The 26,704-nt window shown below is 42.4% G+C and overlaps 1 protein-coding gene across 2 annotated transcripts in view; it reads left to right on the forward strand.

Annotated features, from left to right (window-relative positions):
• Positions 1 to 26,704, forward strand: part of RMND5A (required for meiotic nuclear division 5 homolog A) — a 60,602-nt gene that overhangs the window by 15,414 nt on the left and 18,484 nt on the right. For both annotated transcript variants that reach the window (XM_058279052.1, XM_071208952.1), the window contains exons 2-4: positions 3,089 to 3,231; positions 18,087 to 18,221; positions 19,638 to 19,738. In XM_058279052.1, the coding sequence (XP_058135035.1) occupies positions 3,089 to 3,231; positions 18,087 to 18,221; positions 19,638 to 19,738 (379 nt within the window). The remainder of the gene's footprint in view (positions 1 to 3,088; positions 3,232 to 18,086; positions 18,222 to 19,637; positions 19,739 to 26,704) is intronic.

The raw sequence follows: 26,704 nt of genomic DNA on the forward strand, positions 1-26,704 counted from the left end.
CCTATAGCTTAAATTATTTTATTAGAAGTTGGAAGCATCTGATGTATATGTTCTGCAATTACATTTAAAGATAAAGGACAGTTTGTATTTTGGCCACCCGAGATTGGATTTGTTACCTTCTGTTTACTTATCTTTCTGCTTCTTTCAGTGGTTGACACTGAACCAGACACACAGTCCCCGCAACCTTCTAGGATTTCTTTTCTTGAAATTCTGTAGAAATTATTCTTGTTGTGGTCTCTGGAAACTTCCACATGATAAATCCAGTTGTCATTCTCAGTCCACATCCTGCTTGATCTAGCAGCACATTTAGCCTAGTTGATTACTCCCACGCTGCCACATTTTCTTCACTTGGCTTTCCCATTGCCACACTCTCTTGATTTTCCTCGTACATTGTGTTTCGTGCTTCAGTAGTCTTTGTCAGTCTCTATTCTACGTCCACTGTCTCAACCTCTTAAACGTGGAGTCACCAGAACTCGGTTTGTACCACCTCTCTTGTCTGCACTGACTCTCTTGGTGATTTCATTTAGCCTCATGGCTTTAAGAATCATCTATATGCTAAATATGAACAAATTTATTTCCATGGCCCTGATCTTTCTCCATGCATCGGCTGGGGTGCCTGTCATTGTCTCAACTTTAACAAGCTCCTAACTGAGCTCTGCCCTTCCTTACCCCTCATGCCTACTGAGCCTTTTGTCTTTTTCGTCTTAATTGAAGAGAACGCCCATCTTTCTCTTGACTCAGGTGAAAAACCTTGGAGTCATCTGTGGCTCATTTTGCTTCCCCCATGTCCAGTCAGGAAATCCTTCAGAATATATCCAGAATCCAGCCACTTCCTGCCTGCTCCACAGCCACCATCCTGGGTCTGGTCAGTGTCCTCGCTCATCTGGATTGCTGCCCCAGCCTCGTGACTTGCCTCCCTGCTCTGTGCTTGCGCTGTTGTCATCAGTCTGTGATCCTATCAAAACAACATCAGTTCATGTCCCTTTTCTACCCCAAACCTTGTGGTGGATCTCCTTTTCACCCTGCATCCCCCCACCCCTCACCATGTGTCATCATTGTCATTCTATATAATTTACTAATTTTGTGGATTCTTTACCTTCCTCACCAGAAGCTAACTTCTAGGGCAGGGAATTTTGGTTGTTTTGTTTCACTGCTGTAGCTGTTGTATAGTGAGTGCTCAACAAGTGTTTGTTGAGTGAATAAATGTTATAGGGCTACTGAACTCTGCTCTTGGGCTCTTTCTGGCATTGTGCTTGTATTTATTATGCTTATTGCCCAGTTATTCCTAAATACAGTAGTTCTAAGGAGTGGTTCCCAGACCTGCGGAGTGAGCATCACCTGGGAGCTTCTTCACATGTTTCGGCCCCATCCCAGCCTATTAAATCAGAGACTCTGAAGATGGGGCCTGGCAACTTTGTTTTTAGTAGGCCACAGGTGATTCTGATGTAAATTGAAATTGAAGAACCACTACTATCTAATATTGCATAGGATTTCAGAAACTAGGCCTGTTGCTTACTGGTAGAAGATATTAGATAGTTGACAAACATGAGAACTTAATTTGTTCTCTCTCTCCACCCTTCTTTTTCCTGGTGGGGGAATGAAGTGTGGAGAGAGGTAGCACAGGAAAAGTGGTTGATATGAACTGTAGTGACTTCGAATTATTTATCGTGTGTGTCTGGAGTCCCTAGGATACCACCCCTAGTTTCAGGACTCAGAACATAGTTGTGTTCATCGTAGAGATTACAGAGAAAGGATGTGGAGATTACAGAGAAAGGATATGGAACAAAATCAGCAAAGGGAAAAGGGGCATGGGGCAAAGTCTTAGAGGAAACCAGGCTTGGCTTCCAAGAGTCCTCTCCCCCATGGAGTCACACAAGATGCCCTGACTTCTTCCAGCTGTGAATTGTGAGACAAGTATGAATTGTTGTCCTTCAGGGAAACTTATTAGAGAGACACAGTGCCCAGGATTTTTGTTGGGGGCTGATCAAGTAGGTACCACAGCCTAGCACGGACCAAAATTTCAGACTCATGGAAGGAAAGTGCATGTTTAGCATAAACCACATCATTCACACTAACAATCTAGGCGCTCTTCTCAGCTGGGTGGTGGGAATCCTCCTGAAGTTCAGGTTTCTAGACTTCAGCCAAGGTCCTACCTTGCAAGTAGGTCTTCCTAAGGATAAAAATGTTAGACCTGCTAGGTTAACTCTTTTCTGCACATGGTGGCATCCAAAGAAGTCTTTTCTTCTTTCTTGAGTATAGATGCAGTCATGTCTCTTTAGGAAATACAACAACCAAAATGTTTTGAGAATGGCTTGAGCAGTTTATTTCAACTGAATAAATGAGTTTATTCACTTTAGGCATATTTTCTGAAAAATGCCTTGGCAGTATTATTCAGAGTCTGTGCTGATTTTAGTCATTACGGAAGAGGTTTACTTCATAGTAAAATTTTCTTATTTCTAAAAAATTAAAAAAATTTAGATACCTTTCATAAGGTTCACTTGAAAATTATCATCTATGAATGAAACCATCTGATTCAAAGCAGATACTTTTTAAAAAAAGATTTATTTTCCTCCTTCCCCTCCCCCCCAACCCTGCTGTCTGTGTCCATTTTGCTCTGTGATCTTCTGTATCTTATTTCTCTTTTTTGTCTTCTCACCCATTTTTTTCTCCTCTAGGATTCACGGGGATTCAATCCTGGGGACCTGATGTGGAGAGAGGTTCCCTGTCCCCTGCTCCACCTCAGTTTCTGGTCTCTGCTGCGCTTCACCTTGACCCTCCCCTTCATCTCTTTTTCGTTGCACCATCATCTTGCTGCGTGACTCCCTTGTGTGGGCACTCGGCTCACCGCACAGGCACTGGCTCACCGCGCAGGCACACTTTCTCCTCCTCTTTTTCGCCAGGAGGCCCCAGGGATCAAACCCAGGTCCTTCCATGTGGTAGGCGGAGGCCCTATCATTTGAGCCACATCCACTTCCCCTGACTTTTTTTTCTTTACTTCCATCTTCCATGTTCCAGAGGGCCTATTTGAAACTTGCCATCTTTGGGTTTGCTTTAATGAGTAACTGATCTTTCTTTCTTTTTTTTTTAGGCCAAGATGCTGAATTATCAGGGACACTTTCACTTGTTTTGACACAGTGCTGTAAGAGAATAAAGGACACTGTTCAAAAGTTGGCCTCGGACCACAAAGACATCCACAGCAGTGTTTCTCGGGTGGGAAAAGCCATTGATAAGGTATGTTGAGGGAAGTGTTTTGTATTTTTTAATATCGTCTTTTATCTTATGTCAATACTTTAATAACATTAGCTTTCCCAGATTATTGTTTTATTTTTTTAAAGATTTATTTTTATTTATTTAATTTCCCCCCCTCCCCTGGTTGTCTGTTCTTGGTGTCTATTTGTTGCGTCTTGTTTCTTTGTCCGCTTCTGTTGTCGTCAGCGGCACGGGAAGTGTGGGCGGCGCCATTCCTGGGCAGGCTGCTCTTTCTTTCTTTTTTTTTTTTTTTTTTTTTTAAAGATTTATTTATTTATTTAATTTCCCCCCCTCCCCTGGTTGTCTGTTCTTGGTGTCTATTTGCTGCGTCTTGTTTCTTTGTCCGCTTCTGTTGTCGTCAGCGGCACGGGAAGTGTGGGCGGCGCCATTCCTGGGCAGGCTGCTCTTTCATTTCACGCTGGGCGGCTTTCCTCACGGGCGCACTCCTTGCGCGTGGGGCTCCCCCACGCGGGGGACACCCTTGCGTGGCCGGCACTCCTTGCGTGCATCAGCACTGCGCACGGCCAGCTCCGCACGGGTCAAGGAGGCCCGGGGTTTGAACCGCGGACCTCCCATATGGTAGACGGACGCCCTAACCACTGGGCCAAAGTCCGTTTCCCATCCCAGATTATTTTATGCTCTTCCTTTCATCTTTGTTTTTGATAACTTTGGTGGGTGTGGTTTTACTATGTTATTTTTACTCATGTTCCCTGCTGTTATTATATTAAAAAACAAAAAAATAAAAATAAAAACTCTCTCCCTTTATAGCCTTGTTTGTCCGTTTGCCTATAATAATGCCTAGAGCTCCTAGAGACCTGATGAGTAAATTTCTGAGGAAATTTTAGCCCGCTGTGTGGGCGTGTGTTTACAGAAGTAACTTTTCGTGCTTCCTGAATTGCTCCCAGGGTGACTCAGTCTCCGCTGTGAGGAAAACGGCCTGCCTGGCTGTCTCCCCGGTGGCCTGGCTGCACGCGGGCCCCTCTTCCCCAGGGTTGCCTTCCGTGGGCGAGCTGGCTGTTGGCTGGCGAAGCCAGGCACTTCTGTCGGGCGCTGTTTTTCTTGGGCCGTCTCTTGACTCAGCAGCCTTTGACTCCGTTGTCTTACAAGCAGGTGTCTGTTTTAGCACTGGACTACTTGTGCCCATGGCGCTCTTGGTCCTGTGGGGCTTAGGGTAAGTAACCCAGGGTTACTGTGTGGTTCCTCTGACTGCTTCAGCCACTGGGGAGATTGTGGTGGTGATGGGCATTTCTGTTCACCCCTTGTAAACTTCTGTGGGGTAGGAAGACCTTTGTAACAAAAGCATCTCCTAACCAGTCCTGTGAATTGCTTAGTCTGTATGCATAAGAGCAAATAGCTATAATATGTAGAGAAGATCGTGGAAGCCAGAAAGTGGCTCTAACACGTGGCTAGTTCTGACCATTAGAAGCTTTCCTGTAGAGTAGCAGTGGTGCGAAGCTGGACTTGAGGCTGCTAAGCCAGAACTATGTGCTTCTGAGGAGATGTCCTTCACCAGTAGGTGGGGTGTAGCGGTGGCTTACGGTGTTAGTGGCCTTTCAGAGAGCTCCCACCACAGCCATAGTGGTGCGGCCTTTGCCTCCACAAAAGAGGCTAGAGAAGAGGTGTTGGCAGCAGTGAGGTTCCAGGTAGGAAGTCACCAGCAGAGGCTGGGAAGGCAGTGAGTATTCTTGGAAATCGCTTTGAGGTTGTGTGGACCTGTTTGGTCTCTCCAAGGTGACGAACACGGCCCTGGAGGTGGCTTTGGCATCAGATCGTTTTAGGGTTGTGGCTTTGGAAGTTGGTCTCTGTAGTTGTTGGTGTGAACTGGCGTGAGGACTACAGGAATGGTGATGCACTTGAGAGATGTTCTTAATCATTGTGGGTGAGAGCCCTCAGCTTCTTCAAGGGAAGGACTACTGGCAGTGTGTAGGATGCATCAGATTTTGGTGGCTGTCAGTGATCAGGGTATCCTGGTGATGTAGATGGTTCAAAGGCCCAGAGAATCCCAGGAGGCATCTGGGGGTGTCTGCTTGACTATCAGGTTGCCTACAGTCAATGACAGGGTCAGCCTCTTGACAGCAGGAGCAGAAGGTGCCATGATTGTAAGAAAAGCTGTGGTTTCCAAGGCAGCCAATGGGAGAAAGTGTCTGCGAAGAAAAGAGCCTAGATTCTCGGGGTAGGTGGGAGGCCTTGGTAACCACCTGTCCATTATATGTGCTATTGGCCACAAGGATCTGGAGCAACTGGACAAGTAATTCACCACATCTGCATTCCGCCACTGGGAGCGAAACCATGTGCGTCCCTGTGTCCTAGTTTATGTCTGTTGTTCTGTCATAATTATTCTCACAACCCTCTTTTGCTCTCAGAAATGTCCAGGAGTGGTCATAGCTACTGGTGGTTTGCTGAATGACTTCTTTCTGATCCAGTCAGTCTTTTTTTTTTTTAAGATTTATTATTGTTATTTATCCGCTCCCGCTTCATTGTTTGTGCGTGCTGTGTGCTTGTCTTCTCTTTTAGGAGGCACTGGGAACCGAACCTGGGGCCTCCCATGTGGGTGGAAGGGAGATGTCTAATCACTTGAGCCACCGCAGCTCCATTTGTTGTGTCTCTCTCACTGTTTGCTCACTGTCTCTTGGTTGCATTATCTCTCTCGTCATCTTGTTGCATCAGCTTGCCACTCCAACCCACTCGTCTTCTCTAGGAGGCACCGGGAACCGAACCTTAGACCTCCCATGTGGTAGGTTTGAGCCTACCTGCTCTCCCCCATTTAGTCTTTACAGATATTCATAAGGTTCGTCAGATATTTTGGCCAATCTTTGAGGCAAAATGTTTAGCTGTGTTTGGTGCCCCAAATGGATATTACTTTGTGTGTTTTTTTGAGGTACCAGGGATTGAATCTGGGATCTTGTATATGGGAAGTTGGTGCTCAAGCACATCCGCCTCCCTGAGTTGGTTTTTTCATTTGTTTTGCTTTTTTTTGTCTTTTCAGGAGGCACCAGGAACCAAACTCAGGACCTCCCATGTGGGAGCTGGGCACTCAATCACTTGAGCCACATTTGCTCCCTACTCATTATTTTTTTAAGGCCATTTCCCATGTACTTGGAATTGAGAAGGGCTTTGTAAAAAATCTTTTTTTGTCATTTCTTTCAAATTTTTTTTTTATGTTCCTGTAAAGCAGTTTAGGTTCTAGATGACCTGGATTTCTTTTTTCCCTGGGATTCTGAATTATTTTGAGCCTTCATGTAACGTTACGGTAGTGAGTTGATGCTGATGAGTGTTTGAATTACAGTCCACAGAGGAAAGCCTAAATCTTTCAACCCAATTGTCTAGTGTTTTTCAGTGTATTCCCTCCCAAACAAAGTAGTTTTTTTTTTTTTTTTTTTGCATCTACTTGACCTCAGTTATAGGGGAAGCTGTTTTCCCACCAGCGCTACCTAGACGTTGTGAGTGAGCTTCTCACATGAGGAGTTCTGTGGAGATCATTGACAGATAAGATGCCTTGGGCTTGTAAAACCCTCCACCTCTCTTGGTTTGAACTTGGAAAGTTTGTACAGGCTTCTGGGGCAGCCTGTGGTAAATGCTGGGTGGACTCGTATGAATAGGCGGTGAGCAAACAGGGTGAAGCGAAGCCTTTGTGGTGCAAGGCTTTTGAAGGACCACAGCAGACAGTGTTAGTAATAAACTGGAATGCTGTCCAGCAGCCCTGAGCACCATGCTGTGCACACATGCTCCCGCCCTCAGGAGACTAGGACACACAGAAGCCAGGTGCTCCTTTGCGAGGAGCCTGGGTTTGAGTGAGGAACTTTAGTAAATTTGACATCCTTATGGTGACTTGACTTTTCCGTCAATGATATAGTAGTTTAAAGCTCTCTAGTCATCCTTTCTCTGAAAACATGAGGGGAGAAGAAGTTCCTGGTGTTAGCTAAGGCATTTCCTGGCTTTTAATTATTGCAGAAGGGACATAAAAAGTCGTTGGAAGATTTGCTTAGTGTATTGACTATTTTCAGATGCCCATTACATGATCACTGTGGTTTGTGTGACCTTTTTGTTGTTGTTGTTAAAGTGAAAACATAATATGTTGGGGGAAGCAGATTTGGCTCAATGGATAGAGCATCCGCCTACCACATGGGAGGTCCAGGGTTCAAACCCAGGGCCTTCTGACCTGTGTGGAGCTGGCCCATGCGCAGTGCTGATGCACGCAAGGAGTGCCCTGCCACACAGGGGTGTCCCCGTGTAGGGGAGCCCCACGCGCTGAGTGCACCCCATAAGGAGAGCCGCCCAGCACGAGAGAAAGTGCAGCCTGCCCAGGAATGGCACTGCACACACACAGAGCTGACAGAAGATGATGCAACAAAAAGAGACACAGATTCTTGGTGCCACTGATAAGGATAGAAGTGGTCACAGAAGAACACAGCTAATGGATACAGAGAGCAGACAGCTGGGGGTGGGAGGATGGGGAAAGGGAGAGAAAAAATACATATATATATAAATATATATAAGACATGTTGGGATGTTTTTATTTCCTTTTCCCCATTTTTTAGAAAATCTAGATTCCATCCTCTTAGGGGCATTTTATTCAGTGTTTTTACTTCATCTTTTGACTTTTTTTTCTTTAGTGTCCTACCTAAAAGTCAGTATAAATGATTACTGCTTTAGACTTTCAGGTGTGTGTGTGTTGTGTTGTGTGAGAAAATGTAGTGTTAAGAGTTTAAAATCTGTGGAATAGATGAAAGTTAAAAGCATAGTATGTGTTCTTAGAAGATTGCAGTCTAGTTTGGTCACATAAGAGTGCTTTTTAAACACATGAAAGAGCTGGCAAAATTCTAAGGAAACAAAATACGTTTGTGTGAGATGGATACTGCTTACTGTGAAGTGAAGGGAAAATCATTGTACTCTTACTAGATTTGTGAAGTTGGTATCTTAAATTTGGTTTGGAAGAATGGCTAAGGTTTAGAGCAGCCCAGTGAGGTGTGATGTTTCTCTGGGGTCAGAATGGGGAGCAAGACCGCTGCTGCTGTTGTGCCCGACTCTCCTTAGAGAGTCTCTTAGGAACTGGCTTGCTAGGATGGCTGCCTCTGAGGAGTAGGGCGCGGGCGGGCTGGGGGAAGGCAAACCACGGGAGGAAGGCCTGAGCAGTGTGGGTTTGGTCCAACAGGAAATTAAGGGACAGGAGGGGGGATGACGAAAGCAGTTTAGGATTTGCTTGGCCTCATTAAGTAGGACGAAATTGGACCAAGGTGAGGTTGGGGTAGGAAGATAATAGCTGTCACTTACTGAGTGTTGACTCTGTTCCGGATACTGGGCTAAGTGCTTTCCACACACTTACGTCTCATGATGTAGGTACATTATTATTCTCATTTTACATATGAGGAAACTAAGACTCAGAGAGATTAAGTAACAAACTTTAAGTGTACAGCTTGTAAGTGGTAGGGCAAGATTTTGAAAAAGATTTTACTCAGAAGTGTGTGTTCTTAAATACTGTGCTGTACGAGAAGATACGTCACTGCAGGGCAGATAATGTTTAAGAGGGGGAAATAATGGTTAAAAGAATTCTTCTAAGCACGTTGCCTGAACGGAGCTGCCACTAGGTGGAGATCTGCATTGGTGAGGCAGAATGTAGATTGTATTAAAGAATAGAGTAATGGTATAAAAAGTGAACCTGAATATTTTAAAGATCTTTCTGGATGAGCAGTCTGGGCCTACCTTTTATGTAGGTATGACTGGGATTTAAGAGGAGAAAAAGATGCTAGTGAGAGATAAAGTTTTATAGTTAGCTTTAAACAGTAGTTTAGATAGTGTATAAAGTCAGAAATACACTAGCTTTAAAATTCTATTACACAATGAGTAAATTTTGTATTGTATATTAAATGAATGTTAGTGTTAATGAAAAAGGAAATTTAAGAGACAAGATTCACTCTGATTTTTCTTAGGAGAAGAACTGAGTTTGAGACACAGATAATTTGATATATATTTTGGGTGGAACTTCTAGAGTTGTAAACAGGAGTAGTTGACAGAGTTGAAAGAAAACAGTGAAGCAAAGCTAGGAATGTAGATGTATCAAACTAACTTTTCCATCCCAGAATTGCTGGAGAGTAGTCCAGGAAAATGCAGTAGACAATGTGTCTAAACTTTTAAAAAGCATTTAATAAAATATTTCATACTTTTGTGATCAAGATGGAAAATGTTCCTTTTAGAATTATGTGCTGTGAAGAGGAGTAGCCATATTTTCATTATCTTTCTCCATTTTGGCCACAGTGCTTGGCCTAAGGGGCCTGGCCCATCTGACCAGGCAGTCCAATTATAGCACCCTACTCCCTTGGCCGCAGCTGTTTGGTCCAGGTGGGTACTTCAGAGTCCTTCCCCAGGATCTTTCTAGGTAGAGCTCTTGAGGAAAGGAGGGTTGGGAATACTGGCACCTCGTAGTAGCCCTTGAAAGAAGCCGATCTGTTATGGGAGATAAAACCTACGTTCTGAGAGAAATAGAAGCAAGAGATGAGGAGGGGTCATTTGAGGCCTGCCCCTGATTACCTCAGCCTTCCCTTCAGGTTACTTGGGCAAAATGACCACAGAAGCCAAGAGTCCTGATGCATACTCCAGCTCGATGCCCTAAGGGTCTCCTCACTCATTGGGCTTCATTTCCCGTGAAACTGTGTTGGTACTGCCCTTTTCAATCTGAAGCTCGTCCTCAGCAGAGAAGATGCGTTAAGTTCTACTTTCTCTGCCATCTGTCACATTACATCATTAGCCCTAAGCTTTGGGCCTATTTTTTTTTTATTATTCCTGTTCTGGACTTAGTGAGACTGCATTATTTGGTTGATAATTTTGTGTTAGAACATAGTCCAGAGCCGCATAGGAAAGCGTGGATTTTTGTCGTCAGGTCTCACATTCGGATGCAGGGTCAGAGAATTCCAAAAGACCTCGACATAGCACAGGTGCACTCCCTGAGGCTGGAAGTGGTAGTGCTTGCTTGGTCTAGCATCCAAGTTGGATGCGACTGAGAAGGACAAAAGACCTTCCACCCGTTAAACTGTGCCAACTAATCCAATCTTTAATTGTCTTGTCTTTAAAGAACCTGTTATTAATGCCTGTGCTAATATGGTTTTGTGTTTTTGTTTTTATTTGTTTCTAATGAAGACCCTCTTCCGTGTGAAATCAGAAGATTTGGTGCCTATGCCTGCCTCTCAGATTCAGCTAATGTCTGTTGAAGATTTATTGTTGATTAGGTGCTAGTAGATGCTTTCATGTACATTATTTAACTTAATCCTCACCCATACTTTGTCAAGTAGGAATTATTGTCCTCAGATACAGATGCAAAAATTGAGATTTGGATTAAGTAAGTAACCTGCCTGTATCAGTCAGGATTCTCCACAAAAACCGAGCCAGCAGGATGGTATATATTAAGAGACCTGTTAGAAGGAATTGAGTCATGTGATCATGGGGCTGAAAGACAACTCTCTAGGGCAGGCCACAGGCTGGAAACTCCAGTAAGAGGGATGCTGAACCCCTGAGTCCAGACCTCTGGAGAAAGGTGACTGGCTGGAAATCCATGAAGAACTGGTTGATGTCTTGAGGCAGAAATTCTTATGATTGGAACCCTCAATTCTTGTTAAGAATGCCAACTGATTGAATAAGGCCCACTCACAGTATACATAGATCATTTCCTTTAAGATCAACTGATTATAGATGCTAATCCTGTCTATGAAATATCACCTCAGTAACAAACAGGCCAGTATGTGAGCAAACATTGAACACCATAATTTAGCTAAATTGGCATGTGAAGTTAACCAATACATTTGATAGAGATGGCATTAAAACCCAGATTTTAGGATTTAAAGGGACCTTTCTCAACTGGAGTTCCTCAAATGAATTAATCCTTAGTGTCCTACGGTACCCTCTGTATTTATGTTTATATTATATTATAATATCATATTAGATATTACAATTAATTTCTCTTTTATGCATGTAGAATGATAAGAGTTATGTACCATCCTTGAAATAATTAATCAGCTAATTTTCTATGTTCTGCTCACATCAGGAGGCGGTGGGGGTGGGGGTGGGGGTGGGGAGCAGCTTGACCAGAGTAGAGGGGTGGGGATGCACACGTGACAGGTGTTAGGTAATGGAACATTTTAAGAACCTTAAAAACCCACTAGAGGGGTTTAGCATATTTTTGGCCATGTCAGATTGCTCTGTTTATAAAATAAAGGAAGAACTCATCAATGAGGCTTTTTCCCCTCCTTCTTCGATCTAGAACAACCTATATTTCTCTTAACTTTGTTTTCTTTCATTTCTCTTAGCTTTGAAAACAAAAGTCGGGGTGTGAATGTGTTAGGGAGGAGAGAACAGAATGTCTAAAAAGGTAGAATGCATCAACGAAATGCTGACTATGATACACTACTAAGTTTATTTCCCAATCTGTAGTTTGCAAAGCGCTACTGCCTTGTATAGGCCTGAATAAGGAATTATTTCATCGTAGGGCATATCCCTCATCATAAACTTTACTAGATATTGCCGAATGTTCTGTAAAGCGTTCAGTTGCACCAGTTTACAGCCGTATAGCAGTTTCTGTGTTCCTATTTCTTACCTATACTTGGTTTTATTGGACTTAAAATTTTTAAAAAATCAAATGGTTGTGAAATAGCATCTAGTATTAATTTACATTTCCTTGATCATCTTTGAGGCTGAGCATATTTTCATATTATTGACTATTAGGATTTCTCCTTTTCTGTGAATTTCTCACTCATTTTTTCCCCATTCCTTCTATTAGGTTGTTTGTCTTTCTTATTGATTAGTAGTGTGTGTGTGTGTTTACTCTTGGATATTAATCTTTTGTGACTTATACGTGAAATCTTCTCCCAGTCTGAATGGAACCAGGAGCCAGGTCTTCTTCTTCTGTTAGGTAGCCTTTGCAGTGTACCTCACTGCTAAAGCAGATGAACAGGAGGGACATATGTCTAACTGACTTGGAAGCATGGTGATAAGTATGGTCTAAAAGGTCTGTTTAGATTACATTAATTTCATTAATGGTGTTTTATTACTTATTTATTCTTCCTCTGCCTCATCTTCCAGATTTTAAAGCTCTTAATTCATCATAAAGGTGAATGACACTAAAAATGACATGAGGTGGAATACAAATTAGTGTGTCCCAGATCTTGCTTTCTAAGCCATAACATCTTTTCCAGGCAGTCACACCCTTGAATGGTGCTTTCTTGCTTTAGATTCTTGCTTGAATCCTTCTCACCCATTTTAAGAACAGAGTGCCAAGGCCTTTACTTTGCTTTTAAAGTATAAAATGAAAAAAGTATAGTAAAACAGAAGTTGCTATTAATAGGCAGGTATTTCTCCTAATTAGGCACCTTTTGGCTGGTTTGCGGTGTTGCCGATTTCCTGGGCAGCCATGCAAACAAGTCTGGTCACCTAGCAACAGAAGCTGGACCCCATCTCAGCCCTGATGCAACAGTAAGAAGCTGCACTTGAGTTCTGGCCCCGTATTCCATTGTCTTTTTACAGTCTTAGCTTTAATTTTCACTATGTGTGAGCAGAAAATAAGCTATGAAGGAAATTTACTTTTCTACCTCTGAGGTTTAAACTGTATAAAATTAGAGCGAAAGAAGGGCTCTAATTTCATCTAATGCTTTGTACATTCATACTTAGATGTAGTTTCCAAGCCTAGCAAATAAGTCATAGGACTGGAATGTAGTAGAGACACCCTGAGTGTTAGGGTATTTGGTTTTCATACCTTTGTGGAAGTGACCATTGTAAGCCTTGTGGAAATAAAGGTGGGTGAAGAGAACTTTGTTGTAAAACTTTGTACTAAATCTAAAGAGAATTGTTTAAATATTAGACTATTGCTTTTTAAAGTTTTCTAGGTGATCTAAATTTACTTTTGGCATGTATATTAAGGAAAGAATTTAAGGAATTTTTTTTTTAAGGTACCTGGGATTGAACTCAGGACCTTGTACAAGCGAAGCAGGTGCTCGCCCACTCCCCTCAAAGAATTATTTTGATTGGTCTAAGCAGGTGCTGTCTGGTGATAGCCATTAAAGTACTGACTTAATATATTCAGCCAGTTAAAATGATCTGTTTTAATATGGTTGGTTCTTTGAGCTGACCACCTTGTCTTCCAGAGTTGTTTTGTTTCTTTTCTGTGATATAGGCGCTTTGATAAGTTTGTTGGGGATGACAAGATTAGAGAATAACTATTAAATGAATAAGTGAAAACCTGGGCATTATATTTGGATAGAATGAGGTTGACAGATAAATGAGAAGGGACCTTTGATAGTCTTGTACACTTCGACATTTAGAAAGTTATAGGCAGATACCCTGAGTTTGTAATAAATTCTCCCACCTGCAGATACCCAATCCCCTATTCATTTGAGAATGGCCCTTACCTGGGGAGAATGGGAGGAGGATATCTATAAGATGGATCACCCTCTGTGCTTCTGCTGTAGATGAGAAGAGGAACAAAGTAGCACAGTCTCCACTTCCTGTGTTCTGTCACAGACCGTATAACGGTATAATAATTTGCTTGGAAGTACTGATGAAGAGTTATAATAAAATCAGCCCTCAACAAACAGATTCTTATAAAGGGAGGAAAAACCTGCTTAATTTTGGAGAGGAGACTGCTCCTGCCTTGTGATTGTAATAGTCTGAGGCCATTTGCAGCTGTTACTACTAGTTTACTCACTACTTGTTCTTGCGTGTGCTGTAAAGTAATCTCATGCTAGTTTGATTATATTTAAGCAGTGATTGACTAGGATTGTAATTTCAGTTGAAACTAAACATAACTAATTTTATGTGCTTTAAAAAAAAAAAGAAATGCAAGACTCTTACTGGATAATGCTTACTTTGAAAGATAAAGGGGAAAGAAGTAGAATTGGGCACAGAAAGCCTTCAGATCATGCTAAAGATTTGCTCTTCCTTCACAACTCATGTTCCAGTTTTCTTTCTGGTACCATTCCCCTTTGTTTGAACAGTTCTTTTAGAGCAGGTCTGCTGTCAACAAATTGAGTTTTCCTTCATCTGAGAATGCCTTTCGTTTTTATTCCTAGGTTATTCACTGGATATAGAATTCTTGGGTGACAGTTACTTTCTTTTATTATTTGAAAAAATGTTGTACACTCCCTTCTGGCACCCATGGTTTCTCTTGGGAAATTGCAGTCATTTGAATCATAATTCTTCTATGTAATACATCACTTTTCTCTGATTGCTTTCAAGATTTTTTTTTCTTTAGTTGTTAGCAGTTTGCTTATGAGGTGTGTGGGTATAGATTTGTTTGGGTTTATCCTTTTTGGGACTCACAGAGCTTCTTGAATCTATAGGTTTATGTCTTTTACCAGATTTGGGAACTATTCTTTAAATATTTTTTTCTCCTCTTCTGATATTCTGTTAACTTGCATGTTAGATCTTTTGTCCCACAAGTCACTGAGGCTCTGTTCATTTTTTTTTTCTTTTCTATTTAGATTAGATAATTTCTGTTGACCCACAAATTCACTGACTTTTTGCATTGTCAAATGCAAAAATGAGTCCCTCTGTTGAGTTTTTTGTTTTGGTTACTGTATTTTTCAGTCCTAAAAGATCCATTTGGTTCCTTTTTTATAAATCTTTATTTTCTTTGCTAAAACTTTGTCTTTTGTTTCAAGAGTGTTTGTCCTTCTTTCTACAAGCATTTTTATAATATGACACTTTGACACATATGTATCATCTTGATGCTGTTGATTGTATTTTCCCATGTTAGTGGAGGTTTTCCTGCTTATTTGTAGGCCCCAAGTTTTGGATTGTATCCTGGACATGTCAAATATTATGTTATGAGACTTTGAATCTTGTTTAAATAGAATGGAAAATGTTGCTGTTTTTGTTTTAGCAGGCAGTAGACCTGGTTATGTTCTAGGCCAAAAGTTCCAACTCTTCTTCTCTGGGTTGTAGTTACAGCATCAGCTTCTGTTCCAGAGACAGTGCTGTGCAGATCTGTACTCTGTTTGCACCACCCTGGGGCCAGTCGGTGACCTGAGAACTAGGTCTAACCCCTAGATCAGTTCACAAAGCCCGTGATAGACTGCCTAGGGTCAGATCCATGCCTGAACAACTCAGGGGCAGCTCAGGAGTTCATAAACCACTTTAAGGGGTCTCTTTCCTGAGCTCCTTCCTCTGTCTGATCATCTTACTACTTTCTGGTTCCCTGGAACTTCCTTTTGGTATCCAGCCAAAAAGTCAGGGCTTTACTCTCCCCTGGACGCTTGCCATAGCTGTGCCTGTGTTTTAGGCCAAGTGGTAGAAGGACAGAAAACTGTGGTGGGTTTTTGTCCCTCCCACTTGAGACTACAGCTTGTTTGAAAAGTTCCCCTCCCTCAGAGTTTTAGGTTGCCTGCTGTGGTGGGCAGAATTGTGATGATGTCCTCCCAAGATTCCCGTCCCGAGTCTATTTGGGCAAACACTAGTTTATGTACTGCAGTAAAGGCACTTTGAAAATGTGGTTCAGGCTACTAATGAGTAGCCCTTAAAATAGACTATTTTGGACTTTCTGGGTGTGTCCAGTGTAATCATATTAAGCCCCTCAAAGCAACAGGCAGGCAGAAAGGAGAGAGAGATTCAAAGTGTGAGGGAGCTGACCTGCCCTTGAAGATGAAGGAAGCCGGGGGAACTTAAGTCCTACAACAGCACATGACTGAGTTCTGCCAACGGCCTGAACCGGAAGCACATTCTTTTCAGAGCCTTCTACAAGAGCCTAGGTAGGCAAACACCTTGACTTCGGTCTCGTGGGACCAGGAGCAGAGAAACCAGCTAGGCCTGCTGGACTTCTGACCTACAGAGCTGTTAGGAAATAAATTTGGGTTCATTTAAGTCATAGTAGAAAACTAACACACCTACAGTCTGCCTTGAGCCAGAAGTACAGAGAAAATGGAGGAAAACAATGTGATTTCTCCTGCACTGTATGCAATAAGAGAATCCCCAGGTCAGGACCAGGGAGTGCTTCTCCTGGAGCTCTCTGCTTCCTGGTGCCCCCTTCTGAGATCCTCACTGCCTGGCATCTAGGTTGGGAGATAGCGAAGGAAGGAAAACTGTATACTCACAGCTGTTTCTGTGGTGCTTTGAATTCTGACACACTTCCACAGTATACTTGCTACTATTTACTTTTTAGTGTCCTTAAATAGCTGCTCCATGCAATCTGTCCAGGGCTTTTAGTTGCATTCAGTGGGAGAGACAGGCTATGCTTACTCAGTCTTACCTTGAACCAGAACCCTCGCCACGTGTGCTTTTAAAGGGGGTGTTTCCAGGACTTGGAGTTGTCCTGAATGATGTTGCAGGGACAGATGCTGGACATTATATATCCTGCCATGACGCACTGAATGGACTGGGGGAGAGTGTAAACTACAGCGTGGACTGTTATCCATGTGGTGCAGCAGTGCCCCGGGGTGTGTTTGCCAAGTGCAGTGAGTGTGCCGCGGTGGTGGGGGCTTGTTGATGTGGGAGGTATATGGCACCTCTTATATTTTTTGAGTGTAACATTAAAATAAATAAATAAAATCATCCCATTTGATTAAGAAAAAGATTTTAGTTTACGATAGAAGGAATATCTGCTCTTTGAATATAGTAGTGTGTAAGGAAAAAAGTAAAACTCTTCTTCACCCGATCACTGCTGCTCTGCTGATATTTTGGTGTGTATTCATCCAAGTTTTTTTCCTAAGCAATTTTTTTTAAAAACAAAAATGGGAGCATATTTGTATAGAAGTTGCTTTTTTCCCCTGCTTAATGTGTAATGGACATTTTTCCATCACAGAGTGATGAACCTCAGTCTTTAGTTGAATACTAGTGATAGTAGCGGCTAGCATTTCATTTAATCCTCACAGTGGTCCCATAAGGGAGGTACTGTTCCTTCTTTCACTTTAGATAAGGAAGCTTGAGGCTCAAACACATTAAGTAGTTTAGCCAAGATCTTACAGCTAGTAAGCTATAGAGCTGCTTGCTCTCTCAACCCTGGCCAGCTCCGGTTCCCTGCCCCCATGCTGCAGTTGTTTGGACGTGCCATGGATTGCTTAGTTAATCTTTTGATAATCGTAGGGGGTTCTCTCCTTTTATTTCAATTTATTTTAATTTATTTATCTTTCCTTGCTTCTGCTTTCTGTGTCTACTCGCTGTACGTTTTTCTGTCTGTCTTTATTTATATTTATTTTTATTTATTCCCTCTCACCCTGCAGCTTGGTTGCTGTCTGCTCTCTGTGTCGATTCGCTGCGCATTCTTCTGCATTTTTTTTTTTGCTTATCGCCCCCCCCCCCCCGCCTTTTTGTTGTTGTTGTGTCCCCTCCTGAGTCAGCTCTCTGTGGCGCTTTCAGGCTGGCCGCTCTCTGCAGCTTGCGGCCTTCACAAGGAGACCCCTGGACGTGAACCCAGAGCTTCCCATATGGTAGATCGGAGCCTAGCTGAGCCACAGCCGCTTCCCTCTCTTATTTATTTTATTTTATTTTATTTTATTCTGTTATTTTCTATTACAAGACAATGCTTCATTGAACATGCTTTTATACATATCATTGTGTACCTCTGAAAATATTGCTGTGGTATAATACCTAGAAATCAATTTATTCACATTAAATCTATATGTTTTCCTAAAGCCCTCTAAAAATGTACCCCTTATGCTCGTAGCAGTAGTCCTTGAGAATGTCAAGTTCTAGAAAGGAGCGATGGAAACACTCCCTCCTGTCAGATAAGCTATAGATGAATGGAATTGCGTCCTTACTAGGAGTCTCTGAGAGTGAAACAAAGACCATTCTTTCTGTTAGGCGGGTAAAATCGTATAGCATGATGTACCCCAGTTAATTGATGGTTCTTTTTCTCTTTTTTTCAGAATTTTGATTCCGACATTAGCAGTGTTGGCATAGACGGCTGCTGGCAGGCGGACAGCCAGCGGCTTCTCAACGAGGTGATGGCGGAGCACTTCTTCCGGCAGGGGATGCTGGACGTGGCCGAGGAGCTCTGCCAGGCAAGGCTCTTCCACTGCTGCCGTCAGAGGCTCTGCCTCTGAGCGCACCCCTGTGCTTTCCCATGACTTTCAGAGCGGGCTTTAGTCTTCTTCTGGCCATAGATAGAATTTCAACATTTTAATGACCAGGGCTAACCCTATTTTATTAGGAAATCTTTTGTTTGTTTGTTTAATTGGTAAAAATTACATTTCTAACACTTACTATCCAGATGGCTCTTTCCTTATTCCTGGCCCAGAAGGTAAGTCCTAGGGTCATGAACAAAAAAGGTCAGAACTGATACTACTTTTTTCATTTCCTCTCTTGATAGGGAAGGTTAGTAAGGCAGAGAAGAAGAACAGAACAGAACAGGGAGGTTAATGTTTGTTCTGCTGTCTCAGCTCAGAGAAGCTTGTTTATGAAATGAGTTTCAAGCTAAAATGTACTTGCAGTGAGCAGTGTTGTCTTTTATTTCTGTTAAACACGAGCGTGGGGATTTCAGTACAGTAACCAGTGCCACCCAGTCATGATGCAGCAGCTGCTCTGTGCTGAACGTTTACTGCTAGCTAAGCCCTGCCTTTATTCCTCACTGCAACTCTTTGAGGTCAAAATTATTGTTTCCTTTCTACAGGTGAGAAATCTGAGTCTGGAGAGTAATAACTTGGCTTATGGCCATATTGTTAGTGAAGGCAATGAAGGAAATGGGTTTCGGTCTGAAATCCGTGGGACTCCAGGCTCTGTGCTTAGCCACCAAATGCTATTGCATTTTCCATTTAGAAAAATGAAGGACTATAAGAACAAAATAATTTAAAGCCAGACTGTAAACCGAACCTCTAATCTAAGCCTTTTATCTTTTAAACAACTCAGATCAACAATAACTGAGCTCTTTCTCGGTATCTGACAGGGATTTTATGTGTCAACATAAAGTTCCTAAAGTAAATGATGTCATTTAGGATTAATTTTGTTTGCAAGTAATAAAGATCCCAAATAACAGTGGTTTAAACAAAAATGAAGTTGACTTCTCCCAGAGAAATCAGAGATAGGAGGCAGTCCACGGCGTGTACAGCAGCTTTGCTTCGTGACACTCGTAGGAACCGAGTCTCCTTGTGGCTCTGCTTTCCTTGTCCTCATGGTCCAGAGCAGCAGCTAGAGCTCCAGCCACACCTTTGTATTCCACAAATGCTTGTATTTCATTGGCCAGAATTGATACCTTGCAAGACCATACCCAGCTTTATTCCATTTGGTTATGTGCCTAGCTAAAATTTAGGGGTTCCATGACTGTGGTAAAGGAGGAAGATTGAATCTAGGGGTGACAGTCATTAGTCTCTGCTATAGAAATGTATGTTAAAAGGAAATTATTTATAATTTTCCCCATATGCTTTTACTACTATCTCTTTACCTTTGCTTGCTGATAACAGAAATTCTTTCTATTTTTTCAGGAATCCGGTCTTTCTGTAGACCCAAGTCAAAAAGAGCCATTTGTGGAGCTAAACCGAATATTAGAAGCATTAAAAGTCAGAGTTCTGAGACCTGCTCTGGAGTGAGTTACTGAGTTTGTTTGCTTTTGAATACTTTGAGAGAACTCTGTATAAGAAAACCTAATTAGAGAACATTTTGGAGATTTTCAGCTTTATCTTATTTCCTTATTCCATCTTACCTCTGGTATACTTCAGAAAAATCACAGAGAAGAATTATTTTATTTCTTTTGGCTAGATAAAATGTGGTGTGCCAAATGAGAAAATGGTTGGTTCCCGTCCCAGTTCACCGGCACACCACGAGAGAAGGCTTCCCCGTGTGCGGCTGAGCTGTTTGGCCCCGCATGTAGCTGAAGTGCTCTTCCTCGGGGTCCCACTCCAGCTGGCGGGCTCCCATCACCTGCTCACAGAGCCTGTGCTTCCTTCTACACAGGAGGAGAGCGCTGTTGTCATACAGGTGCTCTGTTCTTCTGTTCTTGTCACCACTGTGAGAGTTGATGATTTGCTGTAAATTTGTAACTGATATGAATTATTTGAAATTACTGAGGAAGCTATAATAAACATCCTGGGGTAGGCTTGACAGCATTTTCTGTAAAGAACCAGAGAGTGAATATTTGTAGACTTTGTAGACCACATGAGATCTCTGTTGCATATTCTTTGTTTTATTTTACAACCCCTTAAACCCAATTCTTGGGCATTTGCCATACAAAAATATTTGACCTGTGGCCATAGTGTGCTGACCCCTGTCCTAGAGTTTTTTTTAATGTGAGGATTACCAGGTTATTTGGAAATAAATAGCTTGTGAAATAAAGAAAAGATACTGGATGATAGAATTAGTGAAACTGTTGTGAGGTTATAGCCTGAGAATCTCATATTTTAAAACCAGGAAGACTTAAGATCTATGTTCCCAAAGAAAAATAATAGTTGGAAATAGCCCTGTTGATTTTATAAAAGGCACATTTCTAAATTTAACTTTTTTCTTCTGCCAAACCATTTAATTCCCCATAGTTTGTTTCTGATAGTTTCATAGTTCTTAGAAAATTTTTCAGTTTTTTTTTACCGTTAATTACATTCACAGCGTTATGCATCCATCACTACCATTCATTACCAAATCTTTTCCAGTGCCCCAAATAGTTTGCAGAGTGTTTAAACCAGCCCAGTTAAACAGGTAGATATTCCTGTAAAAATTCATAAATGATAAATTCATGAATAAATTAGATGCATAAATATGAGATATGTATTCTATTTTAAAAGACAGAGCTCACTTAAACAGTACCATTATGTGAGATGCACGTTTCCTTTTGTATTAGTCAGCCAAAGAGGTGCTGATGCAAAATTCCAGAAGCCTGCTGGCTTTTATAAAGGGTATTTATTTGGGGTAGGAGCTTACAGATACCAGGCCATAAAGCTTAAGTTACTTCTCTCACCAGTCTATTTTCACATGTTGGAGCAACATGGCTGCCGACGTCTGCGAGGGTTCAGGCTTCCTGGATTCTTCTCTTCCAGGGTCTTGTTTCTCTTCCCTCTATGAGCTTACTTCCCAGGGCTCCAGCTTAAGACTTTAGCATCAAACTCCAACATCAAAACTCCAGCATCAAAAAGCCTCCAACTCTGTCCTTTGCCATGCCTTTTATCTGTGAGTCTCCACCCACCAAGGGGCAGGGACTCAACGCCCTACTGATGTGGCCCAGTCAAAGCCCTAATCATAATTTAATCATGGTCAGGTACAGACCAGTTTACAAAGATAATCCAGTATCTGTTTTTGGAATTCATAACTATATCAAACTGCTACACCTTTATATACTTTTTTTTTTTTTTAATTTCTTTGTCTTTATTTATTATACTTTTTTTTTTTTAAGCCAAGTTTTTTATTGTGACCTACCTGGAAGATAAGTTCAATCAAATACCCCTTTGCCTCTTATACAAAACGATTGCAACCACTCTTCTTCTCTCTGATACTTCTAACTGTATGATTAAGCATCTCCAAAGGGGAGTGTGGGAGCCTAAATATAAAAATGTACTGGGAAGAAAAATTGCAGAGTGGGTGTAGCTCAGTGGTTGAGCACCTGCTTTGCCTGCATGAGGTCCTGGGTTCAATCACAGGTACCTCCTTAAAAAAAAAGTATTGAGTTTCCCAGTTGTTTTATAGTGATTGGGAAATAATACTCAGATGCTATTCAAGGTAATATTTGTTCATCCATTTGTTTTTCAAGGTTTTCATCAAGCTTTTAATAAGTGTTTACTGTGTACTAGGGACTGTTTCAGCCCTCAGAATACTGAAGGCCTTTTCTTTTGGAATGAAGAAAATCCATCACCCTTTTAACTTTGTTCTTTTTGTATGTGAGATCTAGGTTTCTTACTTAAAGCTATGTCATATATTTCAATTATTTCTGTAAATGTTTTCTGTTGTTTGTAGTCTCAAGCAAGTCCCTTTCGGGCAAAGGCGGGACCACTCAATGTGTAAAACTTGAAGGTAAACAGTGGGAATACAGTAGAAATGTTTTCATTTCACTTTTCTGGGAAGATTGCTGTATTAAATAGCAGCATGGGGAATTGTATTGATATTTCTAGCTATCTCTTCTTGAGTACTTACAATGTGATTAGCATTCGTTTTGAGCATTTCTGTGTTCATTATCCCCATTTTACAGAGGAGGAATTGCGACCTGGGATATGCTCCATGGAAAAGGATGTAGAGACAAAAGAATATATAGGAGAGGCTACATATAATATTCTCCCAGTACTGTTCTCTAAGAGAGTAACATTAAGTGTATTTTCATTAATGTAAAGAAGCTCATTTCTCTTTGTATAGCCCAATGTTTCCCATGCATATTTGACCAAAGGACTCTTCTCCTCCCCTCCAAACACCTATTAAAATTGGAGTTCTGTAGAATGGAAAATGGTAGTTCAATAGAAATCTCTGTTATCACAACTTAGACTTTTCCAATTCTTGACTATTACTGGTGGATGCAAAGCATGTATTTACTTAGCATCTTTTATGGGCAAGGTACAGAAAATTCATTTTGTGAAAGATCGAAAATGTAGCACACCAGTTTGGGGAACTCTAGTTCTGATACAAGGAGAGAAATACCTGCTGATTGCATAGCATTTTCTATTTGTACAAGCAGAGAGGAAGCATGACACACTGACAGGAGACAGGAGGGTGAGGGGCTGCAGCAGTTCTCCGGGCAAAAGGAGACGGAGGCCAGCAACAGTAAAGCAGTATGATTAGAGACCGTGGACGGCCTTGGTAGAAGGATCCTGTCAAGCCCAGGCAGGGCCTGCCTCCACCTCGGTTCATAATCCATTTGTTTCTGAGTTTGTGCACAGATTTTTCTCCTCACCTAGATTGCTTTATCTGTTTTCTTGGATTCCTCTTAGTAATTACCATTGTGCTGTTGCATGGAAGGCATTCCGTCAATGATGGACTTGTTTGAAGGAGAACTTTAGCAGACATGACCTCCCTTATATGGCAGATAGAAGGAGAGCCACAAACAATTAGCATCAACAAGAGAATAAGAGTAACTTAATGCAAAGAGATGGGGAAATACTAGAAAAATAGAACTTACCTTGTAGCTATGTGCCAGTTACTGACATTTTGAAGGAAAGTGCTGCCTTTACAGGAAGCCAGTTGGTTGCTTTTCTAAAGGTGCCTCAGAGACTACTACCTTAGTGTATTTGCTACAGTCTAGGACCTGACTTTGAACCTTGTGGATTCTGAAACCTGGGTGTTTCAATACAGTGAGAGCAGTCCTGAGCTTTAAAAGACTAGAGAATTGCTAATTAGTTACACAGTCTGGACGACTAATGGATCTGACACTAGCATGTGCTAGGCAGAGCCATGGGGAAGACACTGTGTAATCTGAACTTGCTGAGCATGGAGTTGGAGCAGGAGGATATCGTTCTAGAAAATATTAAATGTTCTCAGGCTAAAATATCCTGATGCCTTTATCTCTACAGTGGAGATGGCCTTGCAAAACTGTTGGCTAGTTCAGAATTGATTGACCAAGACTCCTTTTCCCCAAATAGTCCTTGGATTTCCTTGGTCACTCTTTTTTTAGACTTCTGTTACTTGTCCGCTGTTACAGATTGAATCATGTCCCGCCAAGTACATGTTCATGTTCTGGTCCTAGGATGTGAATTCATTTGTAAATAAAAGCTTCAAAGATCCGGTTAGTTAAGAAGAGGCCAAGCTGAATCAGCATGGGCCTTCATCCAGTACGACTGGAGTCCTTAGAAGCAGAGGAGATTTGGACACAGGGAAGAAGAGGCAGAAGGGAGCGAGCCTTGGGGCCGAGGCTGGGACTGAGCTCCTGCATGCCCGTGAGCATCCCCACAGGCCTCGGAGGAAGCCTGGCCCTGTGACTCCGGGGTGGTCTCCAGCAAAACAGACAACAGATCCCTGAGGTTCAGCCAACCAGTCTGTGGAACTTTGTTGCAGAGACCATGGCAAACTAAGACACCAACCTTTCTTTCTTGATTTACATTTTTAAAACATTACTTTATACAAAGCCTCCGTATTTGAGGTGGTATATCTATTTGTTATGCACAGATCATTGCATACTATACACTCTGATCTGGATCTTGTTTTTCTCACTTACCACTGAAAATTTACCCATCTCAGTGCATACAGAAGTTTTTTTTTTACTTATTTGGAGACTGCTTGGAATTCTGTTTTAGGAATTATACCCTACTTTGATTTAACCAGTCCCTACTGATGGACTTTGGTAATTTCTAATCTTTTGCTTTATAAGTGCTGCAGCAGTGTGTATCTCTTGCACATTGTTTTGAGCATGCCCAACTGTCTCTGTAAGGTACATTCCTAGAATGTTAGGTGAAGGTGCACTTAAAATTTGGATTGATCTTGCCAAATTGCCCTCCAAAGGTGGTTCTAAATACAGTTCTGCCACTAATAAGAGAGGGTAGGTTTGGGCAAGTTCATGTGCTTGCTCTCACAGTTAATTATTCCTTCCTCTCCCTCTTAAATTTTGAGAGATCTGAAAGGTGTGTGGGCCGGGAAGGAGCAGCACCTCCTGTTTTCCCTTGAAAGAGGTTGAGCCACATCTTCTAGATTGTTCACACTTTCATTCTGGCAAAGGTATCTTCTCGGGCCCAGGTTTACAGCCTTTAGGACAGTGGGCACTGCTGGGACCCATCCTAGACTACAGACCATTCCAGGTGCCTGTAGGCACATCTCACCACTGCCTCTGGGCACGTCATAGCACTTTTTTTTTTAAGTGCTGTTTTGCTCTCTGTGTCCATTCGCTATGCCCTCTTTTGAGTTTTTACTTGTCTCCCTTTTTGTTGTGTCACCTTGCTGAGTCTGCTCACTGCGGTGCTTGCGGGCCGGGCGGCGCTCCACAGTGCTTGCCACTGAGCCTGCCTTCACAAGGAGGCCCCAGGACACGAACCCAGGGCCTCCCAAATGGTAGATGGGAGTCCAACTGATTGAGCCACAGCCACTTCCCTTCATAGCACTTTTCGGGAAGAATCTTCAGTTGTCTTTGCAAAGTCTCAGTGGAATGCCATAAGGGGACAGAAAAGAACTGAAAGAGTGAAAGGAAAGAGAAGATAAGAATTTTTCACAGAAGAAGAGAGAAAAAAAAATACCTTATTAGTTTAGACACAGAGAGGTTTTAGATTAGACAAGCCAAGAATGGTATCATCTAGACTGCTGCAGTGTGGGAGGACTTCCTTCCCCAAGCCTGGTGACGAGGTGGGAATAGAAATAAAACCACAGACAGGGAAACGGACTTTGGCCCAGTGGTTAGGGCGTCCGTCTACCACATGGGAGGTCTGCGGTTCAAGCCCCGGGCCTCCTTGACCCGTGTGGAGCTGGCCCATGCGCAGTGCTGATGCGCGCAAGGAGTGCTGCACCACCCAGGGGTGTCCCCCGCATAGGGGAGCCCCACGCGCAAGGAGTGCACCCCGTAAGGAGAGCCGCCCAGCGCGAAAGAAACTGCAGCCTGCCGGAGGAATGGCGCCGCCCACACTTCCCATGCCGCTGACGACAACAGAAGCGGACAAAGAAACAAGAAACAAGACGCAGCAAAAAGACACAGAAAACAGACAACCTGGGGAGGGGAGGGGAGTTAAATAAATAAAAATAAATCTTTAAAAAAAAAAAAAAAAAAAACCACAGACAGGTGTGAGCTGAGGCTGCCCTTGTGCTTTCTTGGTGGTGGTAATGGTCAGTGGTCCAGAGACTGAAGAGGAAGTGTCGTATGGATGACTACAGTGCAGCTTATAGGTAGGACAGGTTCTAGAGATAAAGCAGGCAAGCAGAGCTGCCTGATCATGGAGGCTTGATTATCACCAGAAGTGGGTACGGGATGGAACAGTTCCTGGTGTCTGTTTTGTGCTTGGTTGTTGCTTCCTGAGGCTGGGCAGTCTTGCTGAATCAGGTGTTTGAAATGACCACAAAGAACCAGAGAAGAAACAAGGCTCTGATCGATGTGCCAGTAGGGAAAGGGAATCAGCGTTGTTCTTGAGCAGGTTGGCTTTTTTTTCCAGTTTGGTTTTTGGGGGGTGGGGGTGGCGGGAGGGAGCAGGGGAGGTCTTAATTCTGAAATTGAGAAGGCAGAAGAGGAGACTTCAGGGATATGTTTTTAACTCAGCCTGCCCATGGGCAACTAATGGTGGAGAAAAGACACCTCTATTAAAGAGAAACCAGTTGAAAATGGAAAGAAGTGCCCAGTGCAAAAGGTACAGAAGGGAAGACAGCACATTGGAATATAAAGGGCAGGGGGTGGGGGGCGGCCTGTGTGGGATGATAATGCTGCTATTTTCTGCTGCATGTGAGTTCCAGGGCAGCAGGAAGACTGTACATCCAGCCTTCTCTCATTTGATGACATCCTCAGCAAAGAAGGAGTGGGAGAGCCGTGATTATAAAGAAACCTGAAATCTCCTTAAGAAAGGGAAAATTGGAATAAATTGTCCCTGAGATTAAATTTTTTATGAGAATAAGGAGCTAAACTAGCCAAGAGGGGAGAAAGCACATATGGGAGACCTAAGAGGAAAGACTCCACAGTTTG

The sequence above is a fragment of the Dasypus novemcinctus genome, chromosome 17 (genome assembly GCF_030445035.2).
Source record: "Dasypus novemcinctus isolate mDasNov1 chromosome 17, mDasNov1.1.hap2, whole genome shotgun sequence".
NCBI classification, from domain to species: Eukaryota; Metazoa; Chordata; class Mammalia; order Cingulata; family Dasypodidae; genus Dasypus; species Dasypus novemcinctus.